Source organism: Chaetodon auriga, chromosome 13 (genome assembly GCF_051107435.1).
Source record: "Chaetodon auriga isolate fChaAug3 chromosome 13, fChaAug3.hap1, whole genome shotgun sequence".
Taxonomy (NCBI): domain Eukaryota; kingdom Metazoa; phylum Chordata; class Actinopteri; order Chaetodontiformes; family Chaetodontidae; genus Chaetodon; species Chaetodon auriga.
The window spans coordinates 2,064,416-2,082,764 of NC_135086.1; the positions used below are offsets into that span (position 1 = coordinate 2,064,416).

Sequence of the window (18,349 nt, forward strand, 5' to 3'; positions counted from 1 at the left end):
ACTTTCAGTTTGCCTGTTTCTGTCTTAGATGAAGAAATCATCTTTCGGAGCTGGGATGGAGACATTTTGAAAGTCAGCACTCACAGCAACGAGACCGAGCTCCTGCTGAAAAACACAACGTTTGTAAGTGCGAGTTTTCAGTGCATTTAGATGCTTTTTCCACACGCCTGCACAGTGTGAATAAAGAAAAACCCAACATGCCAGTGTCAACAAAATGACAACGGATTTAAAGATTCGTTGAAAGAACATCGCATGAAAATTCTGTCACACATTTTATTGTATGCAAGCTAATATTGTATTAGAATGAAGTTTGGTAAAGCTTCGCCCTCAGCAGGTGTTTTAACCTGCCAAAGTTTCACTGTAACTTTAAGCTGATGTCAGGTTGAGCGAACGCTTTTGGCGTTGCATCAAGACTGATTGTTTGGCATGTGTTTCTGAGAAGTATTCTCAGTTTTAGAATAAAAATTGGTTTGTTTTGGAAAAAGAAGATCTCATCCATCTCTTGTTGTCCCCACAGGCAACTTTTAAGGCCTCAAAGTTTGCAGTTTCTCCAGATCTGAACTTTGTTCTTCTGGGATATGATGTCAAGCAGGTGAGAACCTCTTAATATTCAGGTTGCATATATTCTGACACTGGTATTTGGCTTGGGGCTGCTTATATTGAAGGTTTACAGTTCATGAACTAAAATGGAAATGTGACCAGCATGGAGATATCTATCTGTTCAGAGTCAGTGAGTTAAAGCCAGTATTGATCCAGCAGGAGGGTACAAGTTTAAGAAATATGAGAGGAAATGTTTCATCTGTGAGACGGGAGCAGTTCACAAACACACTTCATCAAGGCCGTGGGCTGTGAAATTTACAAGTATTAATACATGTTAAAACATAACTGCAAAACATGTTAAACGACTTCGTGCTTGAGCTGCTTCGCTCGCTGCCTGTGATTCAAAGAAGAGATGTTTCTATGCTCGGTAGTATCTTTATTTTATCAGACCGTTTCTGTTGGAGGGGCATGAGTAGCTGTTTGTGCCGAGTGATACTCTGTTATCGCTCAGTGCACTTATTTTTAGAAGTCCCTCCATATGCTGGAGTCAGCCTGGAGGACAGTGTAAACACAAAGTGTTTTTGACGTCTCCCACTCGTTCGTCTCAGAAAACAGTTACGCTTCTATTCTAGTGAACGTAAAGATCCACAACAACTCGCTATGTGACATCCGAGTCGCAATCATTGATCCGGGGCCTCGGTTTCTGCTGGCTTTCTGGTTTCACTGTAGGTAAATGGTCTCCACCCGTTACAGTGAATCAGAATTTAAGTCAATTAATCATTGGATTAAAGACTGTTTTCTTCCTGTGTTCTACTCATGGAACCTACTTGAATACTGTTGTGGTGAATCTCTGATGTTACTCACCCTGGTGAAGACAGTTTGTACTGCTGACAGGACAGCTGCTCATGAGGACAGTGACGGCTGAACGGAGTCAGAGTCAGCGTGGATCCAAAACGAGTCAATGCTATTTCATTTCTTAATAATTATCTCTCTTACCTCTTATCTCTTACCTCTACTCCACATATTATGTTTTTTCCTTTGAAATATTTCATCCTATTTTTTGGTAACATCGAGGTCTGCTAATGTCAGATTATGTGTAAAAGCTTTCTCGCTGTCACTTCCCTCAAACTCACTGTCCTCAGTATCAGATGATCCTAACAGCTCGTCCCAGCTGTGTCCATTACCCAAAGTAAACCCAAAGCTGTCTTTAATAATGTCCATATTAGTGATGAAACCTTGTAAGTAAGCCACTAAAGTGGCATATCTGTGTTTTCAGAATTTCATTGGCTGTTCAGGGCGTCAGTCACCTGCACAGTCAGTTCTGATTGGCTTGGTCTTCACATGGATGATGAGAGCGAGGCTCTTGTGTTCCACACAGGATGTTATTGGCTGCTCTGGTTGCTAGGCTTCATATGACAGATGTGATTGGTCATTTGGTCAGTGAGGTGTCATTTGAAACCTGAGACTCCACAGAGTAACTGGAGACAAGATGGCGCCTGTCTGTACATGTTTCCAGAAGTTGCAACGGTGAAAAAGCAGAAGACGAAGTTATTATCATGTGTTGGACTAAATGCTTTCACTGCGGTGGATCGTCAGGACCTTTGTCGTCAACCAGTCAATTCACATGACTCTTAGCTTTCTAACAGTGTTGAATATGAGAATATAAGTGAATGTAGTGTTTGTGTCAATAACCTGGAATAACAATAAACAACAGCAAACGCTCCTACAGCCCGCATAGATCTGTTTTTAATAGATTTTGGACAACAATGGAGCTCTATGGCCCAGAGGAAGTAGATGCATCAGGCTTTGGACACACACACACACACACACACACACACACACACACACACACACACACACACACACACACACAAGCCATTCGTTAGTGGGATACACTAATTGTTGATTTTGGTCTTTTCAGTAAATTTAAAGACAATAGGAAATACATAGAAAATCATCATATTCTTCGAGTGGTACAAACACCATCCGCCTGTGCTGTTCAGCATCATTGCTCTAAAGATCAGTCGTGATTCAGACCATCTTATAAACGTTAACTGATTCTGTTCGTTTCAGGCAGTAGTCTGTATGTTCAGACTGATTCTCACGTCACACTGTTCTACCATCCAACTATTTCAATTGGTGATACCTATAGTTCTTAGTTAGGTGGTGATAATGCACCTACAGTGTGCTGCATGCAAGCAGGAGCCAAAGAAGGATAGTTTTTGCTTGGCTGTTGGATGCTGTTGGATGCTGTTGGAGGCTGTTGGATGCTGTCGGAGGCTGTTGGATGCTGTCGGAGGTTTTTGGATGCTGTTGGATGCTGTTGGAGGCTGTTGGAGGCTGGTGGATGCTGTTGGAGGCTGTTGGAGGCTGGTGGATGCTGTCGAATGCTGTTGGAGGCTGTTGGATGCTGTCGGAGGTTTTCGGATGCTGTTGGAGGCTGTTGGATGCTGTTGGAGGCTGTTAGAGGCTGGTGGATGCTGTTGGAGGCTGTTGGATGCTGTTGGAGGCTGTTGGAGGCTGGTGGATGCTGTCGGAGGTTTTTGGATGCTGTTGGAGGCTGTTGGATGCTGTTGGAGGCTGATGGAGGCTGTTGGAGGCTGTTGGATGCTGTTGGAGGCTGATGGAGGCTGTTGGAGGCTGGTGGATGCTGTTGGAGGCTGTTGGAGGCTGTTGGATGCTTTTGGATGCTGTTGGAAGCTGTTGGAGGCTGGTGGATGCTGTTGGATGCTGTTGGAAGCTGTTGGAGGCTGGTGGATGCTGTTGGATGCTGCTGGAGGCTGCTGGAGGCTGTAGGAGGCTGTTGGAGGCTATTGAAGGCTGTCGGATGCTGTCGAATGCTGTCGGAGGCTGTCGGATGCTGTTGGAGGCTGTTGGAGGCTGTCGGAGGCTGCTGGAGGCTGTTGACATCAGCTGCAGGACCTTGACAGAGTGACCTTGATGCTTTGTCGGTCCTGTAAGCGTTTGTTTTCTTCGTCACTTCCACTCATCAAACACTCATTGTGTCGTGAACTCTGCTAACTGCACTCCTTCAGTGTTTCTTAGACACGCTTTCCAAGCCCAGCTCAAGCGAGGCGTCTGCAGAAAGCCTTCATGTTTCATCTGAGTACAAAACAAAATAAATAATCCAAACATGCAGTATCCTGTAGTCCGTTGGTTATGGTGATGCTGAGGTTGTACAAGTTGTTTTGATCCCTGTGGTTGTGAATTTTCTGGGAGGAAAGGTCATCCTTTTGAGAAATACCTTACAAGTTTTTTCCCCCATACATACATAGAGGAGCAATATTTACTGTGTTTCACACTGAACATTGTCAGAAACACACAGACTAAAGAGGACCAGGAAGTGGACTGTGGAGAAGCAGCTTCATTGTCCTATTAAGACGACATTTGTCTGCTTTTATCCGTATGAGAAGGAGTTCTTTCTCTGACATTTCCTGATTGTCTCCTATTGTTCACTTAACATGCACTTCTGCTGCTGTATTTACAATTCATTTCCCTCATAATCACCGCAGATGACGATGCGCTGACATGCCTGTAATTGTGGTATTGTTGGCATTCTGCACCAGCCTGATTATTTGAATGTCGCAAACAATAAACCTTGTTTCCTTAAGCAGGGTAAGGGATAAACACATGCAGAGAGCAACATTACTCCACAAAAACCTTCATTTTTATCTTTTAATCCAAGACTTCAGACAAAGTATCGCTGTCAGTGAAGCTCACTGCTCATATAAACATTATTTTTGGTTTCTTTGAGTTAACGTTCGTTCGTTCATGTGTTCAGAGCATGATTTGATACGGCTGCTCTCTTTGACCACTGCTGTTTGTTGTTCCTGTCGTCATCGAATAGCTAAGATGCCAAACTTTGTGTTCCCATTTCAGGTTTTTCTTTTTCTTTTTTTTCTTCTTTTATATCCTCTGCGTTACTAAACACGAAAACACACTCTCCCTGATAATGTAATGATCCTACAGGTGTGTGTTTCGGCCACCAGTCTGAATAATTTCAACCTCGTTCAAGAGAAGTCATGTTCTCTAAATACTGCAGCACTCATGAGTGTCAGTCGTCTTTGCTACGAAGGAGCCGTCAGTCAGAGGTGTCGCAGCCCAGGATCCAGAAGCAAACTGATTGCAGATTTGAGTTTTCTCAGCAGCGTAATCAGGCTCCGTGGGAGTTGTAGCTGAGTCCTCCCCCGATGTTTTTATGTGCTCAGGATTATAGCTTTGACCTTTCTGACACAACTGTCCACCTTTTGTCCTGTTGATCAGCAGGATTCTGCCTGTCTAAGACACTGAAGTGGTTCAGCTGTGGGTCACGTAACCCTGACTGTGGGATGAATGTGACTTTCACTCTATTCAACAGCAGTATTTTGGATTAGTTTTAATAGTTCTCTGGTCTGCCTGTGCTCAGTCCTCCAGACTGGCTCTCCCTTTTGAGATGTACTTTAAGCACATCAGGTTCTGCTGTTTTCTGTTGTTTTTTTGTTGTTTTTAATCCGACGAGGACCTCAGTCCAAATGTTCCAACCAGATAAAAAAGCTTTTTTCAATTTTTATTGAACTTGGACGAGGCTGAGGCTCCATGCTGTGGTCCCATTGTGCCATCTGCAGACATCTATTTACAAAAGAATATTCAGGTGGAAATTAAAAACCTTCTGCTTGAGTGTGTTCAAACTTATAATAGTGAGTGCCAGTCGCACTTACTGTGATTCAGACTGCTGGAGGTAAAACTTCAGAGTGTTACCTTTCAAAGAGACCAAACCGTGCACGCACTGTAGATGAGTCAAGAGCAGCTTTCAGTTTACTTTGGGTATGCCTTGGATAGGCCCTTTAGGCTGATGGGAACAGGTTTCTAATACCTCAGTAACCCTGAGACAGTGATGCATGTCAAAGTCATGTCGCCAGTCTATCTGAATGGATCAGCATGCATTAGCTGACCCTCCTTCAAAACCCTCCCCCGACCCAGGTTTGGTGACCAGCTGTTTTTTTTGTGAGCGATGATATAAACTGAATAATACTGAGAGCGTGCTGTCTCATATGAATGGAGCCGTGCGGGTCGTCTGCTGTGTGAAAGGGGTACAATCTACGTTGTAACATTGAACTATAATAAATTGAAAATATGCAAGAAACCAGGTTATTGCAGTACGTGGAAATGTATCCTCCAGTGGTGCTGACCTGATTTCTTACAATAACCTGCTGTCTTCTGTGCACATAATTGTAATCAGTGTTGTTCCTCACTGTGTTGAGAAGAACTCATCATTTAGACCATGCAACACTGAAGCCTCTTGACCTATTTTCTGAATGTAACAAAGCTTATTGTGTGTCAGTTTGGCCATTTACAGTCTGTTTCCACACTCTGATCAACAAGCTCATTTTGCAGCTGCTGCAGCCACGACGGCACCATGCAGTGTTTTAAGCAAGTGTTAGAGAGAGGAACAATCAAACATGTAGTTATTGCATTTTGTGGAAAGCTACTCAAAGCTATGTTTTCTTTTCTTGCTTTAATTTCATCAACAAACAGCTTCTTAGATTGAGGCAAACGCATCTGTTCAGCTTGATGCTTTAAATATCCCACATCACAGCAGAGTCAGAAGGAAGCCCAGTAAGCTACGGTGCCGGTACACTGCTGAACAGAGGTGTTCACACGTGCACAAAATGATGCTTGATTGCCTAAACTATGACTGAAATGACCAGAAAAACAGAAGATGCTCCACAGTTTATGACCAGCAAAGCAAAACACCAGCTAATAAGTGAAAACACTTGATATTAGTCTGAGTTTATAGAAGTGCAGATCCTTGAATCTCTTTACATGTTCCACAGTGAAAGACTTCAGTCAAAGGAAGTCAGCACAATGACGGGACGAACACAGTAACACCTGTTCTATGCAGTCCAGCACAGCAGCCAGCATTATGATAATTAAGTTATTTTCTCACTCCCTTTTATATTTTCATCAAGCATCAGAAGACGCTGGTTTATTAGACAGGCCGAAACCTCGTATGTATCAGATCTGAGCTCTCTAACTTTTCAATATTTGCATGAAGGAGTCTTTTTACTTCCAAGGTAATTGGATTTGGTACACAAGCTTTGCGATAGATTAACTGTAACAATCCCACAGTCATCTCTGTGTGCTCGGCATGATGTCCACTGGGGACGAGGAGACATGTCCCTCTTACTTTTCAAAATCATAGTTCTGTCCTCCCTCATTTTTGTAGTTTCATAGTTTCATACCAGCACTATTGGTAGTTTTAGATGGACTGCTTTTTAATGGGTCTGATTAAATATCCAATCACACAACACACACTGACATGATAGTCCAGCTGTCACCTCCAGATTAAGGCAGGTACAGGCCAACACCAGACTGAGCCAATGCGTTAGCAATTACTCTTAACTCCATGAAGAACTCCACACGCAGACGTCAGACTGGCACAAAAGGCTTATTTGACCAAAGAGCTGTGGTCTTTTGCTAATATTCTTACATGTATAGAGCTCGCACAGATACGATACCACGAACACTAAGACATTCTGACTGAAAACATCTTTTTCATTTGCAACAATCATGCTAATATCCAGATGTCTTGCAAAATAGCAAAGCTTGAAATAAGGTAAAATAAAACAATGAAAAATTGGCTGCGTTTGCTCACAGAAAAGGTCAGAAACAGTCAGCTTTGGTCACAATGATGAACCCATTGTTTGCTCTGCTAACTTGCTAACGGACTGCAGCAACTGTACAGCTGCTTCCATCATTGGATGTTTCTTTCATCTTATCCTTGAAGGAACTTTTACCATCTCTGCTGTGATACGCAGCTTCCCTCCCTGCTGCTTCTAACAGCCTCATGGGTGAAGTTGGGCTGGTTTATGAGACAAGCTGGCAGAGAATAAAAGTAAATGCATCACCCACCGAGTGTCTTGGATGGCCTTGGCTGCCGCTCTTGGCCTCTAGCAGCTAAGGCCAAGTGCCCGCTAAACAACAGACACTTAATTTAGCCATCTAAGATTCACTTTGAAAATCTGTGCACTGGCAGCGTCGTCATCACCTCCCTGCTGTCCCCTGTTGTTCCCAACCAAGTGTGGGACATACCAGGCATCATCACATACGTGTAGGCTGTGTACATACGTGTCAGACTCAATTAAATTACAGTCGCTCTGCCAGTCAAGCTTCAAGCACAGCAGTTATGCCGTTTGCAAAGACATTGGTGGCAGATTCAGCACTCTCAGAAATTTTGGAATAATGGGTGGATGGCTCTTCAATTTCACACAGGAGTCAACAGCAGCAGGCGTCTCATCTCTAGCTGACAAACATCGATTTTGCTGGCTGAAATGATGACTGTCACTGGTGTATTTTACCAGCTCTAGCTCGCTAGATAATTAACACCGAGTTTGCTAAAATCACATTTTCCAGCTGACTGTTTAATTCTCTCCACTGATCTGCTTCATTGTTAGTGTTTTCGAACAGCGTTTTTCACTTTCACATGATGAATGATGAATCTGTCTCAGGTATATTCAGAGCAGCCATAGCAGGGCTGTTGGTGATGCTGTGGGGTTGCACATATCCTCTCTTTCTTTGGTGCCACAGAAAAAATAAATAGCAAAATCCCATTTAAATGGTTGCCTAGTTGAGGATCAGCACTCCGAGCCCCCAGCAGTCCCAGCATGTCTTATTCTAAAATGGCAATATCAAAAAACGAACACTGAGCTTTGTGTTGCTGCCCAGCCACTCCAGGTTGGCTTCACCATTTAGCGTGGTGTTTGTAGAGTTGTTGATGGGTTGGAGGATTGTTTGTGTGTGTTGAGGGAATGCACGATTATCAGAACAATCAGCTCTGTACCTGCTGAGTCAGCACTATTTCAGGTTTTCGTTGTTGTGAGCAGATTCTGGTGCAGTCGTGGAATTGTTTACTTCTTTGTCAGCGTGCTAGCATGCTCACAGTGACAATGCTAGCATGCTGATGTTTAGCAGGTGTAATGTTTACCATGTTGGCTGTCTTGGTTCAGTGGGTTAGCATGCTAACATTTGCTGAGGCACTACATGCGTGACCTGATGATGGCGCTAGTGAAAAGTCCGTTAATCATTGAAGTTAGTACAGCTCATCCTGAGGGTAAAATTTCATGGTCATCCGTTTAATAGTTGTTTTGATATTTTTAGTTGTAAATGTGTTAAAGGACAGCGTGTCAGGCGTGACACTGACACACTATCCTTTCTGCAGGTCTGTTACACACCTTTTTACACACCGTTCCTTCACAGATTCAGACATTGAGCCTCTCGCAGAATGAAGACTTGTTTGAAAATGAAGTCAGTGGATGTGCAGGGATGGTGGACATTGGTTTGGAGCTGCTTAATACTTTGCTGTAAGTGTGCAGGTCAACTTGCTTGTTAAAAAAAAAAAAAAAAAAACTCTCTTTGAAGCCCAAATTTAGATCTGGCCATTGGTCCTCTGGCAGCTGTGATGAACTCATTTCCACAGGGCAGATGAGTGTGAATATTCTGCCTGATGGCCGTCGGACTGGAGGAACCGTTTTCTTCCTCAAACACAACTAATGCATTTTTCAATTTGTGTGCAGCACATAAATCTGAGTGGCCACAAAAGATCACGTGGGAAAGTTTAGCTGTGTTTACAGAGACAGTATTTGGATTAATAGTGCTTAACAGCGTCATACATCACACGTCTGACATCGTATTTACTTACAGTTTCCTGGTCTGAAAACAGATTGGTTAGGAATATTCCACATACTTAGGAGGCCATTACTTACACAGATAGATAGAGCAGTTTTAGGACTGGAAAACACACATTTACTCAATGGAGCTGTTTGGTCTCATATCCGTTTATTTATTGTGTTGGAAACTGAACATTCACGTCTGCTAATCTGCGGACATTCAGAGAAATGCGTTTTATTTCTGTGAATGCAGCAGTGTGTGTCCACAGAGCACATTTACTTTGTTCTGTTCTTAAAGAGGAACATTCTGTGTAAAACTGAGCTAAAGTTTTCAGTGCCTGGTTTGAAGCCCTGATGGGGATTTTAAGCTTGTTTAATTGCTCAGATCTTTGCATATACTTGAGCTGATTGACTCCATTCATGTGCTTCATACAGCTTCTGAGTGATGCAGCGAAGCAAACAGTTTCTCAATGACGTTCACTGAAATGCAAAAAAGGGCACAGGAAATCTTGCCGTAAGAGAAATCAAAAAGCACAAGTGTATTTTTCATATTACGGCAGCAGTGCAGCTGTATTTCAACATATTAAATAAAATAATCACCATTCCCAAGTCTCACATCAAGCCTATCGCTAACTCTTTGTGTCCTTTGTATTGCTCTCATCACAGTTGAGATATGATCCAGCCATGCAGCAGAGATAAGGGACTGTGGATCTAAAGATAGAAACAGGCTGTGCACACAATCCTGGAAAACTCATTAACATTGCAGCATACAGAGGGCATTTGTTAGCTACCATCTGTAAGGGAGAGAAGCTCTTTGACTTGTTTACAGAGACACGGCTGAAAGTCTTCTTACACTCTTGTTTTTAGCGTTAACATATCTAAGATGGACCCTGAAGCTGACTGAATGCAACGTTTTCCCACTTCCAGGACGAAATTGCATGTGAATGTGTGCTAATCAGCTGCTGTGCATGTTGCATGGATCCTCCTTTTTACCACCAAATAGAAATGGAATGCGTGCTGAGATCACATTTTTAAAGTACGTTTGTCTCCTGACATGTTTCCTTTATGGTGGAAAAAGACAAATCTGCATTTTTAAAAATTAAAGAATAAGACTGCTGTTTATTTTTCACAGCCAACAAACAATAGTGTGTGTATACAAATATGGAAATAAACAACAACTCAGAGTGAGCGTTTCAGTCCAGCCTCACCGCTTAAAATTCTCCGCTGTGGTTCAAAGTTCAGTGTTTTCCAGGACAGTCGTCACTCAGACTGACTTCTTGACTGAAGGAACAGTGGCTGAAGCTCATGACTATCATTGTATTCATAGTCACCTGCCGTACAGAAAACGCTGAAATAATCAAATGTGACGGCCTCAACATTAAACTGTAGCGTCATTGAATTATTTATGTGGCTCCCGTGTTATACAGGATATGAACCGTTATTGGGCATTTCATTAAAAAACAGAAATGTACACTGATAAAAATACCTCTGGAACCAAAACGTCTGACTTTTTATACACTGACACCATAAACAAATTCATATCTATACACATATAGAGAGCAAATAAATAAAAAAAATATAGTTAAAACAATATGGGAGTAGTGTGTAGTCCATAATAAAACTAAGACAGTGGTGTTGTATCCCAGTCCTAGCAGCCATTCTGCACACATACACACACGTTCATGTACAGCTCTGTCTTTGAAATAACATTTACAGACACTTCAGTTTTACAAAAGCACATACAATTTCACAGAGTTCTATTTTTTGATCAACAAACAATGTTAATTAGCACATCTGGCAAGTTGAAATGTGTTTATATTGGTCGTATCCACGAACGTCATTTGTTTTCTACGTCTGCATGATGAAGGTCAAATGTTTCAGGGGCTGTTTCAGCTGCTCACACTTGGCTGTGGTCAGGCACAGATTCTGGTGTAGATTCAGGTCTTGGTTCAAATATTAAAACCAAAGTGCTTTTGTTGCCTAAACCAACCCACTGATGGCGGCGTAGCGCCTCCCTTCACAAACACTGTCGCAGAATAGAATCCCAGCAGCAAAGATGTTTCTCATAATTGCTAAATAAACATCTATTATGTGGTTACATCTCACTGAATAACAGACCTGATGTTCACAAACGAATCCCTGCAGCTCCACGCTGACTGCGTGCGTACTGGTAAAAGCAAGTGTGCAATATAATAAATGAGAGAGCATGACTGTGAACGAGGGACCAGCTGTGAAGCGTTTTGTCCGTTAAGGTAGAGAAGTGCTGTACGTAGAAATGCACTCGGTTTAGCTTTTGTGACAAGAATAAGAGCTGAATGTTGGTCACCAAGTTGGTCTCCATAAGCGCTTTTCTGCACGGCTCACCTTGGACTCTGTTAGCGAAGAGACGAGCGGCTGTGACTTTGTGGTGCTGAAGAAGCTGCTTGAGATCCACGGGAACATCTCAGTGTCTGTGGCTTGATAATGAGCTCGATGGGATTGAGGCAGCAGAGTTTTGCTGTCTCTTTCTGAGATGGACGGAGCAGATGTGTTCATCGTCGGAGTGACGGCGTGGATCTATGGAGAGTAATGGCCTGCTGCTACACCACTGTCTGCCGCTGTCTTATGAATTTATCATAATCATGCCAAGTCTCTGCTGTGCTGTACTGCTGCGTCAAAGGTTTCCATAAATCTTACTGTTTTTTTATGGTCAGCAGCCTTCTGTGCAGAATACAAAGGGCATTTTTCATGACTTGTACAAGTACACTTACATAATTATTGAGGTGCTGATTAGTGCAGCTGTCACAGAGTATCCATTTTTATTCATTTGGAAATCATGCTAATGAAATTATAGTGTGAAAATAAACAAAGGGCACTAATTAACCCATAATCTGTTGCTAAAGCATTCAGGAGAGTTGATCTCTGAGAGAAGACAGAAACTGATTTAATGAGCCACATTCTTCTTTGGCAGACTTCAAATCATCAATTAAAAATGTTTCTATACGTCTCAGAACGTCTTGTGTTTTCCTCATGGTGCTCAAAGGATATGAAACTCCTTTTAAAGGATTAGAAGTTCATTTTTTAATCATCACAACTTGAGAGTTTATGAAATAATTTTCAGTGAATGCTTCCTCACATTACGTCTGATGGTTCGGTCGCGATGTTCGACACGCCGCGGCCTCGTTTACTGACAGCGGGTCGTTCGATAGGCCCTTTTTCACGGCTGAATTTTGACTTCACAGCACAACAATAAAGGCAGATGTGTAATCAATAATATTAATTATGGCTCCATTCCATGAAGTTATTAAGCTCCAATAAGTTATGCCCGTAGAGTGGTCTTGGAGTGCAGCCATTGTTAATCTCACTAATAACGTCTTTGCTTTCTACTGTCACAAGTCCACCATGACAGCATTTTACAAACACTGCGGCTGATGGACAAGAAACAGTTTTTTGAGCTTCAGGGCTCGTTATAACCTGACGCACCAGATGGTTTGTCACACTGAACCATCTGGGAAAATGTCCATGGAAACTGTTTGGAAAAGGGCAGGTACTTTAAACAAATACTTGGCAAGTGATTGGACGAACCATCTGTCTATCGTGGGCTAACTACAACCATTCAGATCAGCAAGAAGAGAAACTCTTGCCAGAGCCAGTCGGGAAAAGAGCGAAAACATCTTTTCCACCCAGGAAGCCTTCAGTGTCTGTATCTGCTCTTCTTTTAATGAAGAAACACTTTCCACTTCTGAGATCGCTGATGCTTTAGCAGCATCTACGTTAACCTCTGTAGGAGCCGTGACATTGTCGTCACACCTACACCTCACCTGCCCACAGCTGCCAGTAGTTCCTCAGGACGCTGACCGATTGTTCAGTCAAAAGTACAAAACTTGGAAAACGGTAAGATGGATTCTCAAGTCGCCTGATCTCATGTTGTCGCAAGTCCAGCTGCCTCCCAAGCTGAGGGTCAGTATGCTTCAAAGAGCCAGTCATGCAGCTCGGCTTGATGTGCGCAGATAAGAAAGTAGGCAGGATTTGAAGAGCACAGCACCACAGATGCCTTCGAGCAGAGGCCGTCCTGAAACTGCCCATATGTATGCTTAATTGTGCCAAGACTCCAAAGAAGACAAATGACACAGATCTGTTTGTGAGGGATTGAAGAGGCAGTGCGATGAAGCCAGACGTGTGGCCGTCAGGATGACGTGCGAACACATCGTACAGTGTCGTTCATTTCAGGCACAGTGAGAACTGTGACTGTGTCCTGTGAACGAACCACGAGCCTCCGTCTGTAAAACAACAAGAAAAACAAAGACATCCATCAGCATAATGGACGGGACAATGACAAGACGGCCAACGATACTAAGAATCTGAAGAGGAGTAGTCTCAGATCACATGTGGCAGTATTATGCTGGAATAACAGAGACGTGACTTCCCAACAGGACGTCAACCAATCAGCTTGCTCGATGCACGAGCATGCATGTTATCTCTGCGACCCACCTTCGTTGAATTGGATCATTCCAGATCAAACACTGGCGCTTTAGTTGTGTTCGAACGGTGAATACAAAGTTCCAGCTCTGTCTGCACCTCTCGGTGTTGTTCGAGATGTAAATGCAGCCCTCCACAGTCTGTGCAAACTGCAGTACAACATACATCCATGCACCTTTTATCTTTTCCCACTCATGTATTTTCACGTTTCGTTCCTTTCCACCCTCTCAACCTTCCAAAGCCTTCCAGCTTGTGAATCACAGATTCTCAGTAAAGGACTCAGCTGTGAGAAAAAAGCACTAATTAAGTTGCAGATTGTTGTATTTACATTAAAGTGCTTTTCTGCTGCAGGTGTGACGATGCAGCGAACACCATCTATGTGCTTTTCTAAGATATATACAACAAATACTAGGAATTACAGTGTTTACAAGTGGCACGTAGCCCCAGTCTGCTGAGAACGCCGCACAGCACACGGCTGCCGTCGAAATCGGCCTGTTACTCGCTGCACATCTCTGAACAGCCTCCCCTCTCATGTGTCACCCATCACTGACAGCCTTATCAAGGAGTCATCACGGAGCTGTCACCCACTGTATGAGGGCTGTCTGCCGAATGATGTTGACGTCTTTTTTGAAGGAGGAGAAGAAGAGCAGTCAAGTTCAAATACAATTTCATTTTTCCTTCCAGGAGAATTCTCTTTTGTACAGTGAAGAGGAAAGTCCAAATTAGGAGTGAAGGCTGGGTGGCGAGTAGATCAGCCAGCAGACTCCGTTCTGCACACAGTTGATCTTTAGCCGAGGGGAACGGAGTGGCTCTACAGTATTTATCATATCGCTGTGGGGTGAGCTTACTGTAACATTGTTATGCTAATGCCTCAGCTGATTAGCATGCAGAGGCACTCAGGTTTTCAGCCATTATCTAATTGAATCCTAAAACAAAAGCTTTGTGAGTGGACATTCTCTGGTCACTTCACCGCACGTGCAGTGGAAGCTCAAGAACGGTGAAGTGACTCTAAATATGGCACAGCGGAGCGGAATTCATACGAACATTTCATGCTCAAATGCACCTATTTACAGGTAATTGGAAAATAATCATCTAAGATGAGCTATAATGTGAAGTTATACAGCTTAAGTACCTCTTGGGTTCTTTCCAGCCTCACTTTTATTTGCAAGGTTTTAATGAGAGTTTCGCCACAGCAAATTAATCGTTGTAATTTATCCATTTATCGGCTTTGGGCTTTGTTGTGTCGGCTGCAGGCGCCATATGGGCTCCTCATAATGTAAATCATGTTTTCAATGTTTTATTGTATTGATTATTTTTCTGAAAAAGTGGAATGGGAGCAGTCTCTGTGGCGCAATCGGTTAGCGCGTTCGGCTGTTAACCGAAAGGTTGGTGGTTCGAGCCCACCCAGGGACGCAGTGTTTTACGCCTGAGTAAACATCACGTACATGGTCACCACAGACAGCCAGTCTGACTGTCACACTGTTTATACTTCATGCCACTTGCACTACTTACATGTACTTATGTTTTTGGCTATTATGACCATTTGCACTTCTGGTTGGATGCTAAACTGCATTTCGTTGTCTCTGTGCTGCACTCTGACGATGACAATAAAGTTGCAACTAATCTAATCTAGCGTGTTTGGGACATTGTTAGCCTAGCTTAGCACAAAGCCTGGAAGCAGCGGGGCATCGGCCTTGCTAGCGTTAGTCTCTGCTACAGAAGGAAAATGTGTCTCTCAGCTGCTCCGAAATGGCCTTCTTTACATGTTCTATCCTGTTAGCCATCGAGGTGGCAATCAGTAAAGATCCACATGCTATTTTTCAGAGTTAATGAAGTGTGTGAAGCCGATAATATCACTGTGCTGGTGGGACTTTTGAGATAATGCTTAGTGAGCCCAGTCACTGGTCAGTGAGCTCCAGTGTATGCTGCTCATTAAACCACAATTTTCTTTCTGTACTCACAGTTAGTTCACATGTGCCGTGTGTAAGTAAAACAGCCTGGAGAAGACACTTTGAAGTTGATTAATTTCATTATTTTTAGTTTCTAGGGTCAGACTGAAGGAGCAAGGCGTGCCCATAACGCAGTCCAATCACAGCGTGTGCTCCTGAGAAACAAGCTCTGTTATTACTGACTGTCCAATTAAATACAGAGAACCTCATTCTGCACAAGAACAGGAAGACAAATCAGGAAATAGTTAACTGAAGCACACAAAGCCGGTAAAGAAGAAGCCGGTGCTCCATCACAGAACATAATCACAAAATCCTCTCAGGATGTTTTTGCATCGTGTGTTTTTGTTTTTCACCAGAGGCTAAAATGATAGAAAATCCATTCTGATGATGAATCTTTGGATGAATCTGCAGTATTAGTCCTGATTATTTGAATTGTTTCCTTGTTTTTCTGGGCTGTTGGGGTCCTAATTATCATTAATGGGGAAAGAACAAAGGTCTCATAATAACTTTGAATTGTTTTTCGTTTGTTTGTCTTTCAGGTCTACCAGCATTCTTTCTTGGCATCGTACCTGATCTACAACCTGTATACAAGGTAAGCAAACCAGGAATTAAACCTAATCAGCACAGACCATCATTAAAGGACCTCTCTTTCATTTAACCCAAATTAAGGACAAACATATCAAAGCATTTCTATAAAATCAGTAACAGTTGAGACAAATCAAGCTCAGATAAATTCAGATTAAGTTTAAAGTGGACTGATGTATCTTCCTGATGAAATGTTTGACGACCTCACATCACCTTCACAGTTAAACTCACTTAATTTTATTCAGATTATTCACCTGAAAATGATTCAACCTGTGAATCTGCACTGGTTGTCTCTGCTCTGAGGTTTAAAGGCAGATGTAAATGCGTCCTGCTCTGGTGTGTCCTGTTTTTAATTGTGCTCACATCAGAGAGGTGCGGGAGCTGAATCCTCCAGAGGTCTCAGATTCAGTCCTCCAGTTTGCCTCATGGGGCGTTCATGGTCAGCAGCTGGTGAGTATTGACCTGGTCAAATCACATGAACTCAGTCTTCCATTATTCACATAAAGACATACACACATGCAAACATCACATAGACATTCTGGAATATAATGTAGACCAAAGAGTTAATCCAGTTATTGCTAATGAAGCAGATGGTGCTGCAGCCCTGAACGCCTGCATTGGATTCAGTGTTGTCTCATTCAGTTCAGATGAAGAAACGTTGCTGCATGTAGAAAGGTGAACGCCACTGATGTATAAATCATTGCATTGGTCGAACCGTCTCTGTTCTACGTGAAGGCGGATCACAGGCTGTTTTTGACTTGATAGCAAAGACAAACTCCCCTTAAAGAAAACAATTATTTGAAAAGCAACCAGCAACAGTTAACTAATCACACGGCCGCTGGAAGACATCTTGTTGGGCGGCCAAAGCTCTCTTTGTGAGTAATGCCTCCGTCGGGCAGAGTGTTCTGCACAGAATAATCAGTCCATTATTTTCTTCAGTGCAGACAAGGAAAGTAATTAAGCATGTGATAGCATATTTATCTCGTTTCCTCAGTATTTCTACCTGCCCTCAGTGGAAGCTGTTCTCCAGGAGGCCCTGCAGCAGTGTTTCACACCGCTGATGATAAAGAAGTGTTCAGCGCTCGTGAACCCTCCTTGGCATATTTGTCTGTTATCAGAGGAGATGACAGCAGTTACTGAATACGTGTTGATCGATGAGCATGTTCTCTGAGTGAGATCCCTTCACCGGGGATCAGCAGACGGCAAAATACAATGTTAGCATTGTGCCTTTCTGCAAACCCCAGGTACGGTAATTTCTACAAGAGATATCAAAATGAGGTACTTCAGGTCACCAGTACGTGTAGATGAGCTGGGTTCTGTGATCAGGAGGAGGAGATAGGCGAGAACACCGCAGACCGCTGTCCGAGCTGCGTTTGTGACGACAAAACCAGATATTTTAAGCCAAAACTTGATCTTTTTCAGAACTTAATTGAGGGGTTTTTGTGGCCAAACCTTTAGCACAACATAGAAGCTAAAATATAAAGAAGCATAAGGTTTGAACACGAAGCAGCATAAAGTCTCAACATGTCTGTGGTTTGCAGAAATGTTCAATGCCAACATGTTTCCTGGCACTTGGTTTGTCTACGGCCTCAGAACGTGGCGTGCTCCAACTTCAAGACTAATTCATAAAAGATGACTCGTCTATGTGACATCTTCACGTGTTCCTGCTCTGAATGAATCAAATCCAAATACGAGAACCAGCTGATTTTATCTTTCTCTCTCTCTGGTTCCCTTTGCATTTAAACTGTGTGTGTACAAAGATACGTTACATTCAATATAATATCGCACTCATCACAGCTTGTGGCATTTCCTCTCCATCCCACAGATTTATATATTTGAAAATAACATTTACTACCAAACGGACGTTCAGAGCAGCTCGTGGAGGCTCACGTCTTCCGGACAGGAGGGCGTCATCTTCAACGGCATCGCAGACTGGCTGTATGAGGGTAAGAGAGAAGCTGAGGCTCCACGCAGCGCGACACAGTGCACGGAGTTCAAGGACAGACAGAAGAAATCACGTGTCCCTACACAGTCTGGCTTTCCTGTAGCTGAAGAAAGCAGTGCAGCAGCAGCAGATGACAGAAATCATGTTGTTTTTTTAGATTATCTACAGAACATGTGGATGGATGTCAGGGTCAAAAGAGTGACTTGGATACATGAGACCGCGGTTTC

General features: G+C 43.0%; 1 protein-coding gene and 1 non-coding gene across 2 annotated transcripts in view; both read left to right on the forward strand.

Annotated features, from left to right (window-relative positions):
• LOC143330370 (inactive dipeptidyl peptidase 10-like) overlaps positions 1-18,349 on the forward strand; it is a 92,788-nt gene that overhangs the window by 61,590 nt on the left and 12,849 nt on the right. Inside the window, exons 4-8 of the mRNA XM_076746893.1 lie at positions 29-123; positions 518-592; positions 16,132-16,184; positions 16,546-16,627; positions 18,003-18,123. Of these exons, the coding sequence (XP_076603008.1) occupies positions 29-123; positions 518-592; positions 16,132-16,184; positions 16,546-16,627; positions 18,003-18,123 (426 nt within the window). The remainder of the gene's footprint in view (positions 1-28; positions 124-517; positions 593-16,131; positions 16,185-16,545; positions 16,628-18,002; positions 18,124-18,349) is intronic.
• trnan-guu (transfer RNA asparagine (anticodon GUU)) lies at positions 14,983-15,056 on the forward strand. Its single transcript has one exon. It is a non-coding gene; the product is annotated as a tRNA-Asn (tRNA).